Source organism: Mauremys mutica, chromosome 13, assembly GCF_020497125.1.
Source record: "Mauremys mutica isolate MM-2020 ecotype Southern chromosome 13, ASM2049712v1, whole genome shotgun sequence".
Classification (NCBI taxonomy): Eukaryota; Metazoa; Chordata; order Testudines; family Geoemydidae; genus Mauremys; species Mauremys mutica.
In genome coordinates this window covers 46498221-46513533 of record NC_059084.1, presented here as the reverse complement: position 1 = coordinate 46513533, position 15313 = coordinate 46498221, and the positions used below count along the sequence as shown (strand labels likewise).

The 15313-nt window shown below is 70.0% G+C and overlaps 1 protein-coding gene across 1 annotated transcript in view; it reads left to right on the top strand.

Annotated features, from left to right (window-relative positions):
- Positions 1–489: 489 nt before the first annotated feature.
- Positions 490–15313, top strand: part of CARMIL3 (capping protein regulator and myosin 1 linker 3) — a 34585-nt gene continuing 19761 nt past the window's right edge. Inside the window, exons 1-13 of the mRNA XM_044985748.1 lie at positions 490–563; positions 4928–5022; positions 5530–5580; positions 5766–5825; positions 6276–6397; positions 7252–7331; positions 7435–7505; positions 8083–8156; positions 9876–9951; positions 11004–11092; positions 13027–13121; positions 13678–13764; positions 13872–13981. Coding sequence (XP_044841683.1) covers positions 524–563; positions 4928–5022; positions 5530–5580; positions 5766–5825; positions 6276–6397; positions 7252–7331; positions 7435–7505; positions 8083–8156; positions 9876–9951; positions 11004–11092; positions 13027–13121; positions 13678–13764; positions 13872–13981 — 1050 coding nt within the window. The 5' untranslated portion in view covers positions 490–523. The remainder of the gene's footprint in view (positions 564–4927; positions 5023–5529; positions 5581–5765; positions 5826–6275; positions 6398–7251; positions 7332–7434; positions 7506–8082; positions 8157–9875; positions 9952–11003; positions 11093–13026; positions 13122–13677; positions 13765–13871; positions 13982–15313) is intronic.

Here is a 15313-nt window from a genome sequence, read left to right as displayed (position 1 = left end):
CCTACCCACCCCATAGATAACCCCATCTACCCTATAGACATCCCCAATCTACCCCTGCAGACACCCCTATATGCTCCTATAGACACCGCTATGAACCCCTATAGATACTCCCAATCTACCCCCATAGACACCCCATCTATCTCTACAGACACCTCTATGAACCCATATAGACACTCCCTATAATGTCCTATAGGCACCCCCGTCACGCTATAGACCCCCTTTGTCCTGGTGTAGGGGGAGCTCACAAGGGGAGGATGCTCAGGACGGGGGGGGGAGATGCGGGGGGGGTTCAGGGCGGGGGGGACGCGCGAGGGGGGGAGATGCCGGAGGGGGGGAGCTCAGCACCTGCCCAGATGGTACCTGGCGGGGGAGCGGATGCCCGGGGCGGGAGGAGGAAGATGCGGGGGGGGGGGAGCTCAGCGCCTGCCCAGCTGATGCGGGGTGGGGGCGGGGGGGGGGGTTGCGCAGACTCCGCTGCTGCCTGCGCCCGGCCCCGGCATGTGGCTCCGGCCCCGCAGCTGCCATGGCCCGGCCGGCGGGGGACCTCGCCCGGGACCTGCAAGGTACCGCGCGGGGGCGGGGGGCGCCCCCTCCAGCCCCCTCCAGCCCCCGCCCCCTCCAGCCTCCCATTCCCCCGCCCCTGTCCGTCCCCCACCCCCGCCCCATCCCTCCCCGCTCCCCCACCCCCCACCCCCCAGCCCCCTCCCCATCTCTCCCCGCTCCCCCACCTCCCAGCCCCATCTCTCCCCGCTCCCCCACCTCCCAGCCCCATCTCTCCCCGCTCCCCCACCTCCCAGCCCCATCTCTCCCCGCTCCCCCACCCCCCACCCCCCAGCCCCCTGCCCCATCTCTCCCAGCCCCCACCCCCAGCCCCATCTCTCCCCGCTCCCCCATTCCCCACCCCCACCCCATCTCTCCCCGCTCCCCCACCCCCTGCCCCATCTCTCCCCGCTCCCCCACCCCCCAGCCCCCACCCCTGCCCCATCTCTCCCCGCTCCCCCACCCCCCAGCCCCCACCCCCGCCCCATCTCTCCCCGCTCCCCCACCCCCCAGCCCCCACCCCCTGCCCCATCTCTCCCCGCTCCCCCACCTCCCAGCCCCCCACCCCCTGCCCCATCTCTCCCCGCTCTCCCACCCCCCACCCCCTGCCCCATCTCTCCCCGCTCCCCTGTTCCCCAGCCCCCACCCCTGCCCCATCTCTCCCCGCTCCCCCCGTCCCCCGCCCCCCACCCCCTGCCCCATCTCTCCCCCGCCCCCCAGTTCCCCGGCCCACACCCCTGCCCCATCTCTCCCCGCTCCCCCTTTCCCCAGCCCCCCACCCCCTGCCCCATCTCTCCCAGCTCCCCCTTTCCCCAGCCCCCCACCCCAGCCCCATCTCTCCCCGCTCCCCCATTCCCCAGCCCCCCACCCCTGTCTGTCCTCCACCCCAACCCCCTCCATCCCCCCACCCCATCTCTCCCAGCTCCCCTATTCCCCATCCCCCAACCCCATCTGTCCCCCACCCCTGTCCATCCCCCAGCCCCTCCCCCATCTCTCCTAACTCCCCCATTCCCCAGCCTCCATCTCTCCCTATCTCCCCACCCCGAACCACTGTCCGACCCCATCCTCTGGCCTCCCCAGCAGCCCACCTGGCCTCTCCCATCCCCCCCCCCATCCATCTCCAGGCCATTGCCCCAGACCCCCCATCCCCACATCCATCCCCCCCCTCAATCCTCCCATCCCCTGTGCGTCCCTCCTGCCCGGGTGAATGGTGCCCTGGACTCTGGACAGTGGGGTCTAGTGGTTAGAGCAGGGGGGCTGGGAGCCAGGACTCCTGGGTTCTCTCCCCGGCTGTGGGAGGGCAGTGGGGCCTAGTGGTTAGAGCAGGGGGGCTGGGAGCCAGGACTCCTGGGTTCTCTCCCCGGCTGTGGGAGGGCAGTGGGGTCTAGTGGTTGGAGCGGGGGGGCCTGGGAGCCAGGACTCCTGGGTTCTCTCCCCGGCTGTGGGAGGGCAGTGGGGCCTAGTGGCTAGAGCAGGGGGGGCTGGGAGCCAGGACTCCTGGGTTCTCTCCCTGGCTGTGGGAGGGCAGTGGGGCCTAGTGGTTAGAGCAGGGGGGCTGGGAGCCAGGACTCCTGGGTTTTCTCCCCGGCTGTGGGAGGGCAGTGGGGTCTAGTGGTTAGAGCAGGGGGGCTGGGAGCCAGGACTCCTGGGTTCTGTCCCCGGCTGTGGGAGGGCAGTGGGGCCTAGTGGTTAGAGCAGGGGGCTGGGAGCCAGGACTCCTGGGTTCTCTCCCTGGCTGTGGGAGGGCAGTGGGGCCTAGTGGTTGGAGCAGGGGGGTGGGCTGGGAGCCAGGACTCCTGGGTTCTCTCCCCGGCTGTGGGAGGGCAGTGGGGTCTAGTGGATGGAGCAGCCAGGACTCCTGGGTTCTCTTGTGGCTGGGGCGCAGATGTGGCAGTGCAGCTGCTGTCGGTTGCGTCCTGTGGCCTGGGTCCGTGCGAGGGCTGGTTCCTCTCTGCCTGATGCGGCCCCCACTTCCCGCCCGCCAGCCGGATTCAGGCCTTCGCTGTGGCTTTGGCGGAAGGGTTGTGACATCTCAGGTTGTGACAGCAGAGAGTGGGGGATGTCAGGCTGCCTGCCAGCAATCCACACACGGACACGCACACGACACAGCCCTGCACACACACGCATGCACCCAGCGGGGCCGGCTCGGTAGTGGAACCGCAGCCTAGCTCGAGTGAGACATCCCGGCTCCGGCTCCGACAGGCGGCAACACGACAACTGACAAACAAACCCCACGCTGGGGCCTGACAGCGAAATAACCCGGACACGCCCGGAGTGTGATCCATCTAACCCCGTCTGTGTGTGTGTCTGTCTGTCCGTCCGTCCCCATCCAGCCCTGTCTGTCCATCCGCATCCACCCCTCGATCTATCCATCCCCATACACCCCATCTATCTATCTATCTATCCCCATCTACCCCTCGATCTATCCATCCGCATCCACCCCATGTATCTATCCATCCGCATCCACCCCCTCGATCTATCCATCCCCATCCACCCCTCGATCTATCCATCCCCATCCACCCCTCTGTATGTCCATCCGCATCCACCCCTCGATCTATCCATCCCCATCCACCCCATCCACCCCATGTATCTATCCATCCCCATCCACCCCTCTGTCTATCCATCCTCATCCACCCCTCGATCTATCCATCCCCATCCACCCCATCCACCCATCTATCTATCCCCATCCACCCCTCGATCTATCCATCCGCATCCACCCCTCCGTCTATCCATCCCCATCCACCCCCTCGATCTATCCATCCCCATCCACCCCCTCGATCTATCCATCCCCGTCCACCCCCTCGATCTATCCATCCGCATCCACCCCGTCGATCTATCCATCCCCATCCACCCCTCTGTCTATCCATCCTCATCCATCCCCTCGATCTATCTATCCCCGTCGACCCCCTTGATCTATCTATCTCCATCCACACCATCTATCTATCTATCTATCTATCTTTCTATCTATCTATGTCCATCCACCCAGGGGCGGCTCTAGCAATTTCGCTGCCCCAAGCAGGGCGGCACGCTGTGGGGGGTGCTCTGGCGGTCGCCGGTCCCGCGGCTCCGGTGGACCTGCTGCAGACGTGCCTGCGGAGGGTCCGCTGGTCCCGTGGCTCCGGTGGAGCATCCACAGGCGTGTCTGCGGGAGGTCCACCGGAGCCGCCTACCGCCCTCCCGGCGGCATGACGCCCCAAGCGTGCGCTTGGCGCGCTGGGGTCTAGAGCCGGCCCTGCATCCACTCCCTCTATCTATCCATCCCCACCCACCCCCTCTATCTATCTATCCCACCCCCACCCCCTCGCTCCCTGCCACACACCTGTCACAGGCACTGTTACAAACCGGGGGGCCCAGCGCCCCGCTATCAGGGGCTTGGTCGTGATTCACACTTGCAGTCTGGCCCTCTTGTCGCAAACACCCCGAGGTAATTCACCCCCCACCCCAGTGCCAGTGGGATCGGAATGACCCCGGGAATCCCTCCTCCCACTCGGGGTCACCGTGTCCCCGAAAGGGGCCCCAAGAACGGCCCCCGGAATCCTGACACGGGCTGCGGGGGGGGGGGGCAGGGCTGTTCCATCAGCCGCCCCGTGGGGCCCACCCTCTGTTCCGGTGTCTGTGGGTTTCCTTCCTTAAGTGCTCCGGGTAGCGGCTGGTTTCACTTCCTCTCCCTGCCCCCGCTGGCTTCTCCCTGCCTGGGCGGGATGCCGGGGTCAGGCCCCCCAAGGCCCGGCGCCCCCAAGGCCCCCACCCTGCTCCTGCAGCCCGGCGCCCCCTGCTGCCCCCCCCCCCCGCCCTCCTGCAGCCCGGCGCCCCCTGCTGCCCCCACCCTGCTCCTGCAGCCCCCTGCCCCCGCCCCCTGCAGCACGGCGCCCCCTGCTGCCCCCCCCCGGCCCCCTGCCCCCGCTCCCCGCAGCCCAGCGCCCCCTGCTGCCCCCACCCTGCTCCTGCAGCACGGCGCCCCCTGCCGCCCGCCCCGGCCCCCTGCTGCCCGCTGCAGCCCGGCGCCCCCTGCAGCCCCCTGCCCCCGCTCCCCGCAGCCCGGCGCCCCCTGCTGGCCCCCCAGTCCCTGCTGCCCCCCCGGCCCCCTGCAGCCCCCCACCCCGCCCCCTGCTGCCCGGCGCCCCCTGCAGCCCCCTGCCCCCACTCCCCGCAGCCCAGCGCCCCCTGCTGCCCCCACCCTGCTCCTGCAGCCCCCTGCCCCCGCTCCCTGCTGCCCCCCCGCCCCCGCTCCCTGCAGCCCGGCGCCCCCTGCCGCCCCCGCTCCCTGTGGCCTGGTGCCCCCTGCCGCAGACCCTGTTGCAGGGGCTGGGAGGTGAATCGCGGGGTCCCCCCCTGCTGGGGACGGGGCTGGGGGGCACCCAGCGTTGACCCCCTCCCCCCTTTGCAGACAGCATTCGCAAGGTCCTGAGCCGCCCGCCCAGCCCTCGGCTGCTGAAGGTGAAGCTTGAAACCAAGCCCAAGAAGTTTGAGGATCGTGTGTTGGTGAGTTACCGGATTGGGGGGGGGGGTGTCTCTCCCTCCATCCCCCTCCCCCAGCCCTGCCGGTGCCCCTCACTCCCGACCCGCAGCCCCTGCCAGCCCAGCCCTGCCCCCCCCATCCTGCCGGTGCCCCTCACTCCCGACCCGCAGCCCCTGCCAGCCCAGCCCTGCCCCCCCCATCCTGCCGGTGCCCCTCACTCCCGACCTGCAGCCCCTGCTAGCCCGGCCCTGCCCCCCCCATCCTGCCAGTGCCCCTCACTCCCGACCCGCAGCCCCTGCCAGCCTGGCCCTGCCCCCCCCAGCTCTGCCAGTGCCCCTCACTCCCGACCCGCAGCCCCTGCCAGCCCAGCCCTGCCCCCGCATCCTGCCGGTGCCCCTCACTCCCGACCCCAGAAGCGTTGATGTCGTTCTCCCCAGGGCTGACTGTGCTCTGAGCCCAGTGGTGGGGGGGCAGGGGGGATCCTGGCGTCTCCCCGCACTCGTTTCACGGGGGCTGCTTGTTCCCCACAGGTGCTGACGGCCTGGCGGCTCCACGTCTTCGGGCTGAAAGTGCCGGCCAAGGTGAGTGTGAGACGCAGCTGGGGCCCGGCCAGCAGGGGGCGCAGGGACACGGACACACACACGGACACACACGGGCATAGACACACACTCACAGACACACACACACGGACATGGACACACTCACGGACACAGACTCACGGACACACACTCACACACTCACACTCATTTCTCCCATCTCTCCCCAGGTCGAAAGCTCCTTCAATGTCTTGGAAATTCGAACGTTAAACACAATAAACCACTGCCAGGTTAGTGCCCCCCCGCCCGGAGACAGCGCCCCCTGCTGGCCCCATGCCCCCCCCTGCTGTTACTGCCCCCCCCCGCCCAGAGACAGCGCCCCCTGCTGGCCCCCTGCTGCCCCCCGCTGTTACTGCCCCCCAGCCCAGGGACAGCGCCCCCTGCTGGCCCCCTGCTGCCCCCCCCTGCTGTTACTGCCCCCCCAGCCCTGGGACAGCGCCCCCTGCTGGCCCCCTGCCCCCCCCGCTGTTACTGCCCCCCCAGCCCAGGGACAGCACCCCCTGCTGGCCCCCCCCTCCCCCCCCACTCTTGGGTAGTGGTGTGGAGTTGATTAGTTAATTGGCTTAATCAGGGTCACAGCTCTTGGTAGTGGGAATAATTTGTGTTTGGTGAGAAATGTTCCCACTGTCTCGGCCCCCACCCCCACCCTCCCCCCCGGCTCCCCCCTGCCCGTCTCTCAGATCCTGCTGGACACGGAGAAAGCCACCTACAGCTTCAAATTCCCCAGCCCGGCCGGCGCCGAGCAGGTCACCCAGCACGTCCACGCGGCTCTCAGCAAGATCTTCCCCAGCCCCACGGCGGGGTGAGTGTGGCCCCGGGGGGGTCACTGGGGGGCGCTGGGCTGCAGGGTGTGGGGGGGTCACTGGGGGGCGCTGGGCTGCAGGGTGTGGGGGGGTCACTGGGGGGCTCAGGGCTGCAGGGTGTGGGGGGGTCACTGGGGGGCGCTGGGCTGCAGGGTGTGGGGGGGTCACTGGGGGGCTCAGGGCTGCAGGGTGTGGGGGGGTGACTGGGGGGTGCTGGGCTGCAGGGTGTGGGGGGGTCACTGGGTGGCTCAGGGCTGCAGGGTGTGGGGGGGTCACTGGAGGGAGCTGGGCTGCAGGGTGTGGGGGGGTGACTGGGGGGTGCTGGGCTGCAGGGTGTGGGGGGGTCACTGGGGGGCTCAGGGCTGCAGGGTGTGAGGGGGTCACTGGGGGGCTCAGGGCTGCAGGGTGGGGGGGGGTCACTTGGGGGTGCTGGGCTGCAGGGTGTGGGGGGGTGACTGGGGGGTGCTGGGCTGCAGGGTGTGGGGGGGTCATTTGGGGGCTCAGGGCTGCAGTGTGTGTGGGGGACACAGGGCGGCGCTGGGCTGCAGGGTGTGGGGGGGTCACTGGGGGGCTCAGGGCTGCAGGGAGCGAGGGGGTCACTGGGGGGCTCAGGGCTGCAGGGTGCGGGGGGGTCACTGGGGGGCTCAGGGCTGCAGGGTGTGGGGGGGTCACTGGGGGGCGCTGGGCTGCAGGGTGTGGGGGGGTCACTGGGGGGCTCAGGGCTGCAGGGAGCGAGGGGGTCACTGGGGGGCTCAGGGCTGCAGGGTGTGGGGGGGTCACTAGGGGGCGCCAGGCTGCAGGGAGCGGGGGAGGGGATAGAACCCAGGCATCCTGACACCGTCCCTCCCCCCAGCAGTCTGAGGACCCCCGAGACCCCCTGGGACACGTCCCCCAACTCCGAGAGTTCAACTTCCACCAGCCACAGCATCTGCGGTGAGTGGGGGGGGAGAGAAGGTGGGGGAGGGGACAGGGGGCAGGGAGGGGGCCGGGGACCCCCCCGCACTGACGTGGGTGGCTCTGTCTGTCTCCCTGGCAGGGGGCTTCTCCGAGACCTACGCTGCCCTGTGCGACTACAACGGGCTGAGCTGCCGGGAGGAGGTGCAGTGGGTAGGTGGGGGGGGCAGGGGGTGTGGGGGTGGGGGGACGGGAAGGCAGAGGAGGTGCAGTGGGTAGGTGGGGGGGGCTGGGGGTGGGGGCGGGGGGAGGGGAAGGCGGAGGAGGTGCAGTGGGTAGGTGGGGGGGGCTGGGGGTGGGGGCGGGGGGAGGGGAAGGCGGAGGAGGTGCAGTGGGTAGGTGGGGGGGCTGGGGGTGGGGGCGGGGGGAGGGGAAGGCGGAGGAGGTGCAGTGGGTAGGTGGGGGGGCTGGGGGTGGGGGTGGGGGGAGGGGAAGGCGGAGGAGGTGCAGTGGGTAGGTGTGGGGGGGCAGGGGGTGAGGGGGTGGGGGGAGTGGAAGGCAGAGGAGGTGCAGTGGGTAGGTGGGGGGGCTGGGGGTGGGGGGCGGGGGAGGGGAAGGCGGAGGAGGTGCAGTGGGTAGGTGGGGGGGGCTGGGGGTGGGGGAGGGGAAGGCGGAGGAGGGGCTGGAGGAGGCAGTGGGGGAGAAGGGGCGGGTCCCCTTGCCCAGGGCTCTTGGAGGGGGGACATGGGGGGCCCCCCATTTCTCTCACCCTCCTTCCCCCCATTGCCAGGATGTCGACACCATCTACCACTCGGCTGACAATCGGGAATTCAACCTGTTGGACTTCAGCCACCTGGAAAGCCGGTGAGGGACTCCCCGATGCCCCCTGTACCCCGATAACCCTGCACCCTGCTAACCCTGCACCCCAATACCACATAACCCGATACCCCCATATCCCGATAACCCTGCACCCCAATACCACATAACCCGATAGCCCTGCACCCCGATAACCCTGCACCCCAATACCACATAACCCGATACCCCCATATCCCGATAACCCTGCACCCCAATACCACATAACCCAATAGCCCTGTACCCCAATAACACTGCACCCCAATACCACATAACCCGATAGCCCTGCACCCCAATAACCCTGCACCCCAATACCACATAACCCGATAACCCTGTATCCCGATAACCCAGCACCCCAATACCACGTAACCCAATAACCCTGCACCCCGATAACCCAGCACCCCAATACCACGTAACCCAATAACCCTGTATCCCGATAACCCAGCACCCCAATACCACGTAACCCGATGCCCCCTGTACCCCGATAACCCTGCACCCCAATACCACGTAACCCGATAACCCTGCACCCCAATAACCCTGCACCCCAATAACCCTGCACCCCAATACCACATAACCCAATACCCCTGTATCCCAATAACCCTGCACCCCAATACCACATAACCTGATACCCCTGTACCCCAATAACCCTGAACCCCAATACCACGTAACCCGATACCCCTGTATCCCAATAACCCTGCACCCCCAATACCTGGAACCCCAACCCACCTGTATCCCAATAACCCTTCACCCCAATTCCCCTATACCCTGATTCCCCCTGTGCCCGATACCCCTGCACCCCCAAAATCTGGAACCCCAACCCACCTGTACCCCGACTCACCTGCACCCTCCAAAACCAGTACCCCAACCCACATGCACCCCAATACACTGCAGCTCTACCCCAGCACCCCCTAAAACCAGTACCCAACCCACCTGTACCCCAATACTCCCTTCCCAGATACGCTGTGCCCCAATGCCCCCTGTACTCTGATACTCCTTGGCCCCCACCCCATACCCCAATACCCCTGCACCCCCAAAACCCGGCACCCCAACCCACCTTTACCCCGATACCCTGTACCCCAATACCTGTACTCTAGTACCCTGCACCCAGATACCCTGTATCCTGATACCCCAATAGCCTGTACCCCAAAAAACTAGCACCTCAACCCACCTTCACCCCGATACCCTGTACCAGATGCCCACATACCCTGATACCCCATACCCCAATATTGCTGCACCCTGATATCCCTGTACTCTGACACCCTGCATCCCCAAAAACTGGTACTCCAACCCACCTGTACATCAGTACCCCCAGACCCACAAAAATTGTACCCCAACCTGCCTGTATCCCAATACCCCTTGCCAGCACCCCAATAACCCTGTACCCCAATACCCCTTGTACCTCCAGAAATCCAGTTCTCCAGCCCCCCGTGCCCTCAATACCCACTGCCAGCACCCCAATATCCCTGTACCCAACCCCTGACCAGCACCCCAATAGCCCCGTACCCCTGTGTGCCAGTACCCCTGTACCCCCCCAACCCTAGCCCAACACCCCAATACTCCCTGAACCTCTGAATCCCACCTGGCAGTCCCCCAATACCCTGCATCCCCCCAGACACCCCAGCCCCTCTTCTCCCCATCGGCCCCTCCTGGGGCACCCCTCCCCCATCAGCGCAGTGGGGGTGCTGGCAGATGTGGGGGTGCTCACCCCCTTCCCCGTGACTCTCCCCGCAGCGACCTGGCCTTGATCGTCGCTGCCCTCGCCTACAACCCTTGGTTCACGCGACTGCACTGCAAGGACCTGAGGCTGGTAGGTACCCCCCAAAACCCGCCCCTGGGCCCCCAAACCCGCCCCGGGCCCCATAACCAGCCCCTGGGCCCCCAAACATGCCCCTGGGCCCCATAACCCGCCCGTGGGCCCCCAAACCCGCCCCTGGACCCCAAACCCACCCCTGGGCCCCCAAACATGCCCCTGGGCCCCATAACCCGCCCCTGGGCCCCCAAACATGCCCCTGGGCCCCATAACCCGCCCCTGGGCCCCCAAACCCGCCCCGGGCCCCATAACCAGCCCCTGGGCCCCCAAACATGCCCCTGGGCCGCAAAAGCTGCCCCTGGACCCCATAACCCACCCCTTGACTCAAAGTTCCCTGGACACAATCTCCACTGGATGCCCAAATTCCTCTGAACCCCAAATCCTGCCCCTCTCTGTGCCCTGAAACATTCCCCTGCTTCCCAACCCCCTCCTCCACTGTGCCCCATATCCCACCCTGGCACCCCAAAACCCTGCCCCAAAATCCCATCCCCAGCCCCCCTGCATCCCAAAACCCTGGTCTGTGCCCCCAAAGCCACCCTGCTCCCAGAACCCCTCCTCTACACCCCCAAACTCCAGCTGTGCCCCAAAATCCTCTTCTGCACCCCCAAATCCCATCCCTCTGAAGCCCAAACCCCCCTCTATACCCTGAAACTGTCTTGTGTCATATCTCTGTACCCCCAAATCCCCTGCACTCCAGATCACTTGTCTGTGCCCTGAAACATTCCCCTGCACCCCACAACCCAAACCCCTTCTCTACCCATGAAAATGCTCTGTACCCCCAAATCCCTCCAACTCTATGCCCACAAACTGCCCTGTACCCCAAAACTGCCTCAGCCCCCAATTCATCCCCTGCAGCCCCAAAACCACACAGAACCCCCAAACCACCCTCTGTGCCCCCAAATCACCCTGCCACCCAAACCATCCCCTGCACCCCCAGAATTGCCCCCCTAGGGACTCCAGGGGGAAATGCTCCCCAGCACCCCCTGCTCCTCGGCCGGGGGGTCCCCGCATCTCTCCCCTGCGCTCTCTGTCTCCTTCCCTCTGCCCAGAGCTCCGAGGTCGCCGAGCAGGTTCTGCACACGCTCAGCAAGTCCCATCACCTGGAGGAGCTGGTGCTGGACAACACGGGGTTAAAAACGTGAGTGAGCCCCCCCAAACCCAGTCCCCTCTAGGGGGCGCCGGCTCCCACCCGGCCCCAGGGCGGGGAACGGAGTGTGGGGCCCGTCCCCTCTAGGGGGCGTCGGCTCCCATCCGGCCCCGGGGCGGGGAACGGAGTGTGGGGCCCTTCCCCTCTAGGGGGCGCCAGCTCCCACCCGGCCCCAGGGCGGGGAACGGGGCCCGGGGCCCGTCCCCTCTAGGGGGTGCCGGCTCCCACCCGGCCCCAGGGCGGGGAACGGAGTGTGGGGCCCGTCCCTCTAGGGGGCGCCAGCTCGCACCCGGCCCCAGGGCGGGGAATGGAGTGTGGGGCCCGTCCCCTCTAGGGGGCGCCGGCTCCCACCCGGCCCCAGGGCGGGGAACGGGCTGTGGGGCCCGTCCCCTCTAGGGGGCCCCGGCTCCCACCCGGCCCCAGGGCGGGGAACGGGGCGCGGGGCCCGGCCCCTCTAGGGGGCGTCGGCTCCCACCCGGCACCAGGGCGGGGAACGGGGCCCGGGGACCGGCCCCTCTAGGGGGCGCCGGCTCCCACCCGGCCCCAGGGCGGGGAACGGGGCGTGGGGCCCGTCCCCTCTAGGGGGCGCCGGCTCCCACCCGGCCCCAGGGCAGGGAATGGGACCCAGGGACCAGCCCCTCTAGGGGGCCCCGGCTCCCACCCGGCCCCAGGGCGGGGAACGGGCTGTGGGGCCCGTCCCCTCTAGGGGGCCCCGGCTCCCACCCGGCCCCAGGGCGGGGAACGGGGCGCGGGGCCCGGCCCCTCTAGGGGGCGTCGGCTCCCACCCGGCCCCAGGGCGGGGAACGGGCTGTGGGGCCCGTCCCCTCTAGGGGGCGCCGGCTCCCACCCGGCCCCAGGGCGGGGAACGGAGTGTGGGGCCCGTCCCTCTAGGGGGCGCCAGCTCGCACCCGGCCCCAGGGCGGGGAATGGAGTGTGGGGCCCGTCCCCTCTAGGGGGCGCCGGCTCCCACCCGGCCCCAGGGCGGGGAACGGGCTGTGGGGCCCGTCCCCTCTAGGGGGCCCCGGCTCCCACCCGGCCCCAGGGCGGGGAACGGGGCGCGGGGCCCGGCCCCTCTAGGGGGCGTCGGCTCCCACCCGGCACCAGGGCGGGGAACGGGGCCCGGGGACCGGCCCCTCTAGGGGGCGCCGGCTCCCACCCGGCCCCAGGGCGGGGAACGGGGCGTGGGGCCCGTCCCCTCTAGGGGGCGCCGGCTCCCACCCGGCCCCAGGGCAGGGAATGGGACCCAGGGACCAGCCCCTCTAGGGGGCCCCGGCTCCCACCCGGCCCCAGGGCGGGGAACGGGCTGTGGGGCCCGTCCCCTCTAGGGGGCACCAGCTCGCACCCGGCCCCAGGGCGGGGAATGGAGTGTGGGGCCCGGCCCCTCTAGGGGGCGCCGGCTCCCACCCAGCCCCAGGGCGGGGAATGGAGTGTGGGGCCCGGCCCCTCTAGGGGGCGCCGGCTCCCACCCGGCCCCAGGGCGGGGAACGGAGTGTGGGGCCCGTCCCCTCTAGGGGGCGCCGGCTCCCACCCAGCCCCAGGGCGGGGAATGGAGTGTGGGGCCCGGCCCCTCTAGGGGGCGCCGGCTCCCACCCGGCCCCAGGGCGGGGAACGGGGTGTGGGGCCCGTCCCCTCTAGGGGGCGCCGGCTCCCACCCGGCCCCAGGGCGGGGAACGGGGCGTGGGGCCCGTCCCCTCTAGGGGGCGCCGGCTCCCACCCGGCCCCAGGGCGGGGAATGGGACCCAGGGACCGGCCCCTCTAGGGGGCGCCGGCTCCCACCCGGCCCCAGGGCGGGGAACGGGGCGTGGGGCTCTTCCCCTCTAGGGGGCGCCAGCTCTGATCTGACCCCAGGATGGGGACGGGCTGGGTTGGGGGAGGGGCTGGGGTTCGGGGTTCAGGGCGTCACCCCCCGACTCTCTCTGGCGCAGGGACTTCGCGCTCAAACTGACCTACGCCCTGGGAGAAAACCCCGGCTCAGCCCTGCACAGCCTGGTGCTGTCACACAACCAGATCGAGGACAAAGGTGGGGACCCCCCAGTGCCCCCCAGCTGGCCCCCAGCACCACCCAGTGTCCCCCAGTAGCCTCCAGTCTCCCCCAGCACCATCCAATGTCCCCACAGTGTCCTCCAGCACCTGACACCCCCCAGTGTCCCCCCAGCACCTCCAATGTCCCCCCAGTATCCCCCAGCCCCCCACTACCCCCAGTGTCCCCCCAGCACCCCCCAGTGTCCCCCAGCCCCCCACTACCCCCAGTGTCCCCCCAGTATCCCCCAGCCCCCCACTACCCCCAGTGTCCCCCCAGCACCCCCCAGTGTCCCCCCAGTGTCCCCCAGCCCCCCACTACCCCCAGTGTCCCCCCAGCACCCCCCAGTGTCCCCCCAGTATCCCCCAGCCCCCCAGCACCCCCAGTGTCCCCCAGCCCCCCACTGCCCCCAGTGTCCTCCAGCGCCGGACACCCCCCAGCACCCCCAATATCCCCCCAGGCCCCAGTACACCCCCCATGTCCTCCCCCTGTCCTGCCCCCATCTCTGCTCTCACCCCCCCGGGCCCCCCTAATCTCTTCCCTCCCCCCCGCACAGGTCTCATCTCCCTGAGCCAGCAGTTCCTCTGCTTCCCCAAGGGGCTGCGGCGGCTGGGGCTCCGCAGGAGCGGGGTCACCCCCAAAGGTACCAGGGGGCTGGGGGGAGGGGGGAGCTCTCCAGCCTGGGGGCAGGGTGGGGGATGGGCAGGGGGTCCCAGCCCCCCCACTCACCCCCCCTCCGTCCCCTCCCAGGCCTGGCCGGGCTCTGTCAGACCCTGGGGGCCAACCCGGCCTTCAGCAGCTCCCTGCAGCACCTGGACCTCAGCAAGAACCCCGGGCTGCTGGGCGGCGAGGAGGCCAACGTGAGTGACAGCAGGGGGCGCCGTGGGGCAGGGAGGTGGGAGGCTGAACAGGGGGCGCCGTGGGGCAGAGAGTGGGGCAGGGAGGTGGGAGGTTGGGCAGGGGGTGCTGTGAGGCAGGAGGTGGGAGCTGGGCAGCAGGCGCCATGGGGCAGGGAGCGGGGCAGGGAGCGCCATGGGGCAGGGAGCGGGACAGGGGGCGCCGTGGGGCAGGGAGGTGGGAGGTTGGGCAGGTGGCGCCGTGGGGCAGGGAGGTGGGAGCTGGGCAGCGGGTGCCATGGGGCAGGGAGGTGGGAGGTTCTGCAGGGGGAGCCATGGGGCAGGGAGATGGGAGCGGGGCAGCGGGTGCCGTGGGGCAGGGAGCGGGGCACGGGGCGCCATGGGGCAGGGAGGTGGGAGCTGGGCAGCGGGTGCTGTGGGGCAGGGAGCGGGGCAGGGGGTGCTGTGGGGCAGGGAGGTGGGAGCAGGGCAGGGGGCGCCGTGGGGCAGGGAGCGGGGGCTCAGTGGGGCAGGAGGTGGGAGCGGGGCAGCGGGCGCCGTGGGGCAGGGAGGTGGGAGGTTGTGCAGGGGAAGCCATGGGGCAGGGAGGTGGGAGCTGGGCAGCGGGCACCGTGGGGAAGGGAGCGGGGGCTCTGTGGGGCAGGGAGCGGGGCAGGGGGCGCCGTGGGGCAGGGAGCGGGCGCCGTGGGGCAGGAGGTGGGAGCTGGGCAGCGGGCGCCGTGGGGCAGGGAGCGGGGGCTCTGTGGGGCAGGAGGTGGGAGCGGGGCAGCGGGCGCCGTGGGGCAGGGAGGTGGGAGGTTGTGCAGGGGAAGCCATGGGGCAGGGAGCGGGGCCTCTGTGGGGCAGGAGGTGGGAGCTGGGCAGCGGGCACCGTGGGGCAGGGAGCGGGGGCTCTGTGGGGCAGGAGGTGGGAGCTGGGCAGTGGGTGCCGTGGGGCAGGGAGCGGGGGCTCTGTGGGGCAGGAGGTGGGAGCTGGGCAGTGGGCGCCGTGGGGCAGGGAGCGGGGGCTCTGTGGGGCAGGGAGCGGGGCAGCGGGCGCCGTGGGGCAGGGAGCGGGACAGGGGGCGCCGTGGGGCAGGGAGCGGGGGCTCTGTGGGGCAGGAGGTGGGAGCTGGGCAGCGGGCGCCGTGGGGTAGGGAGCGGGGGCTCTGTGGGTCAGGAGGTGGGAGCGGGGCAGGGGGCACCGTGGGGCAGGGAGCGGGGGCTCTGTGGGGCAGGGAGCGGGCGCCGTGGGGCAGGAGGTGGGAGCTGGGCAGCGGGCGCCGTGGGGCAGGGAGCGGGGGCTCTGTGGGGCAGGAGGTGGGAGCTGGGCAGTGGGCGCCGTGGGGCAGGGAG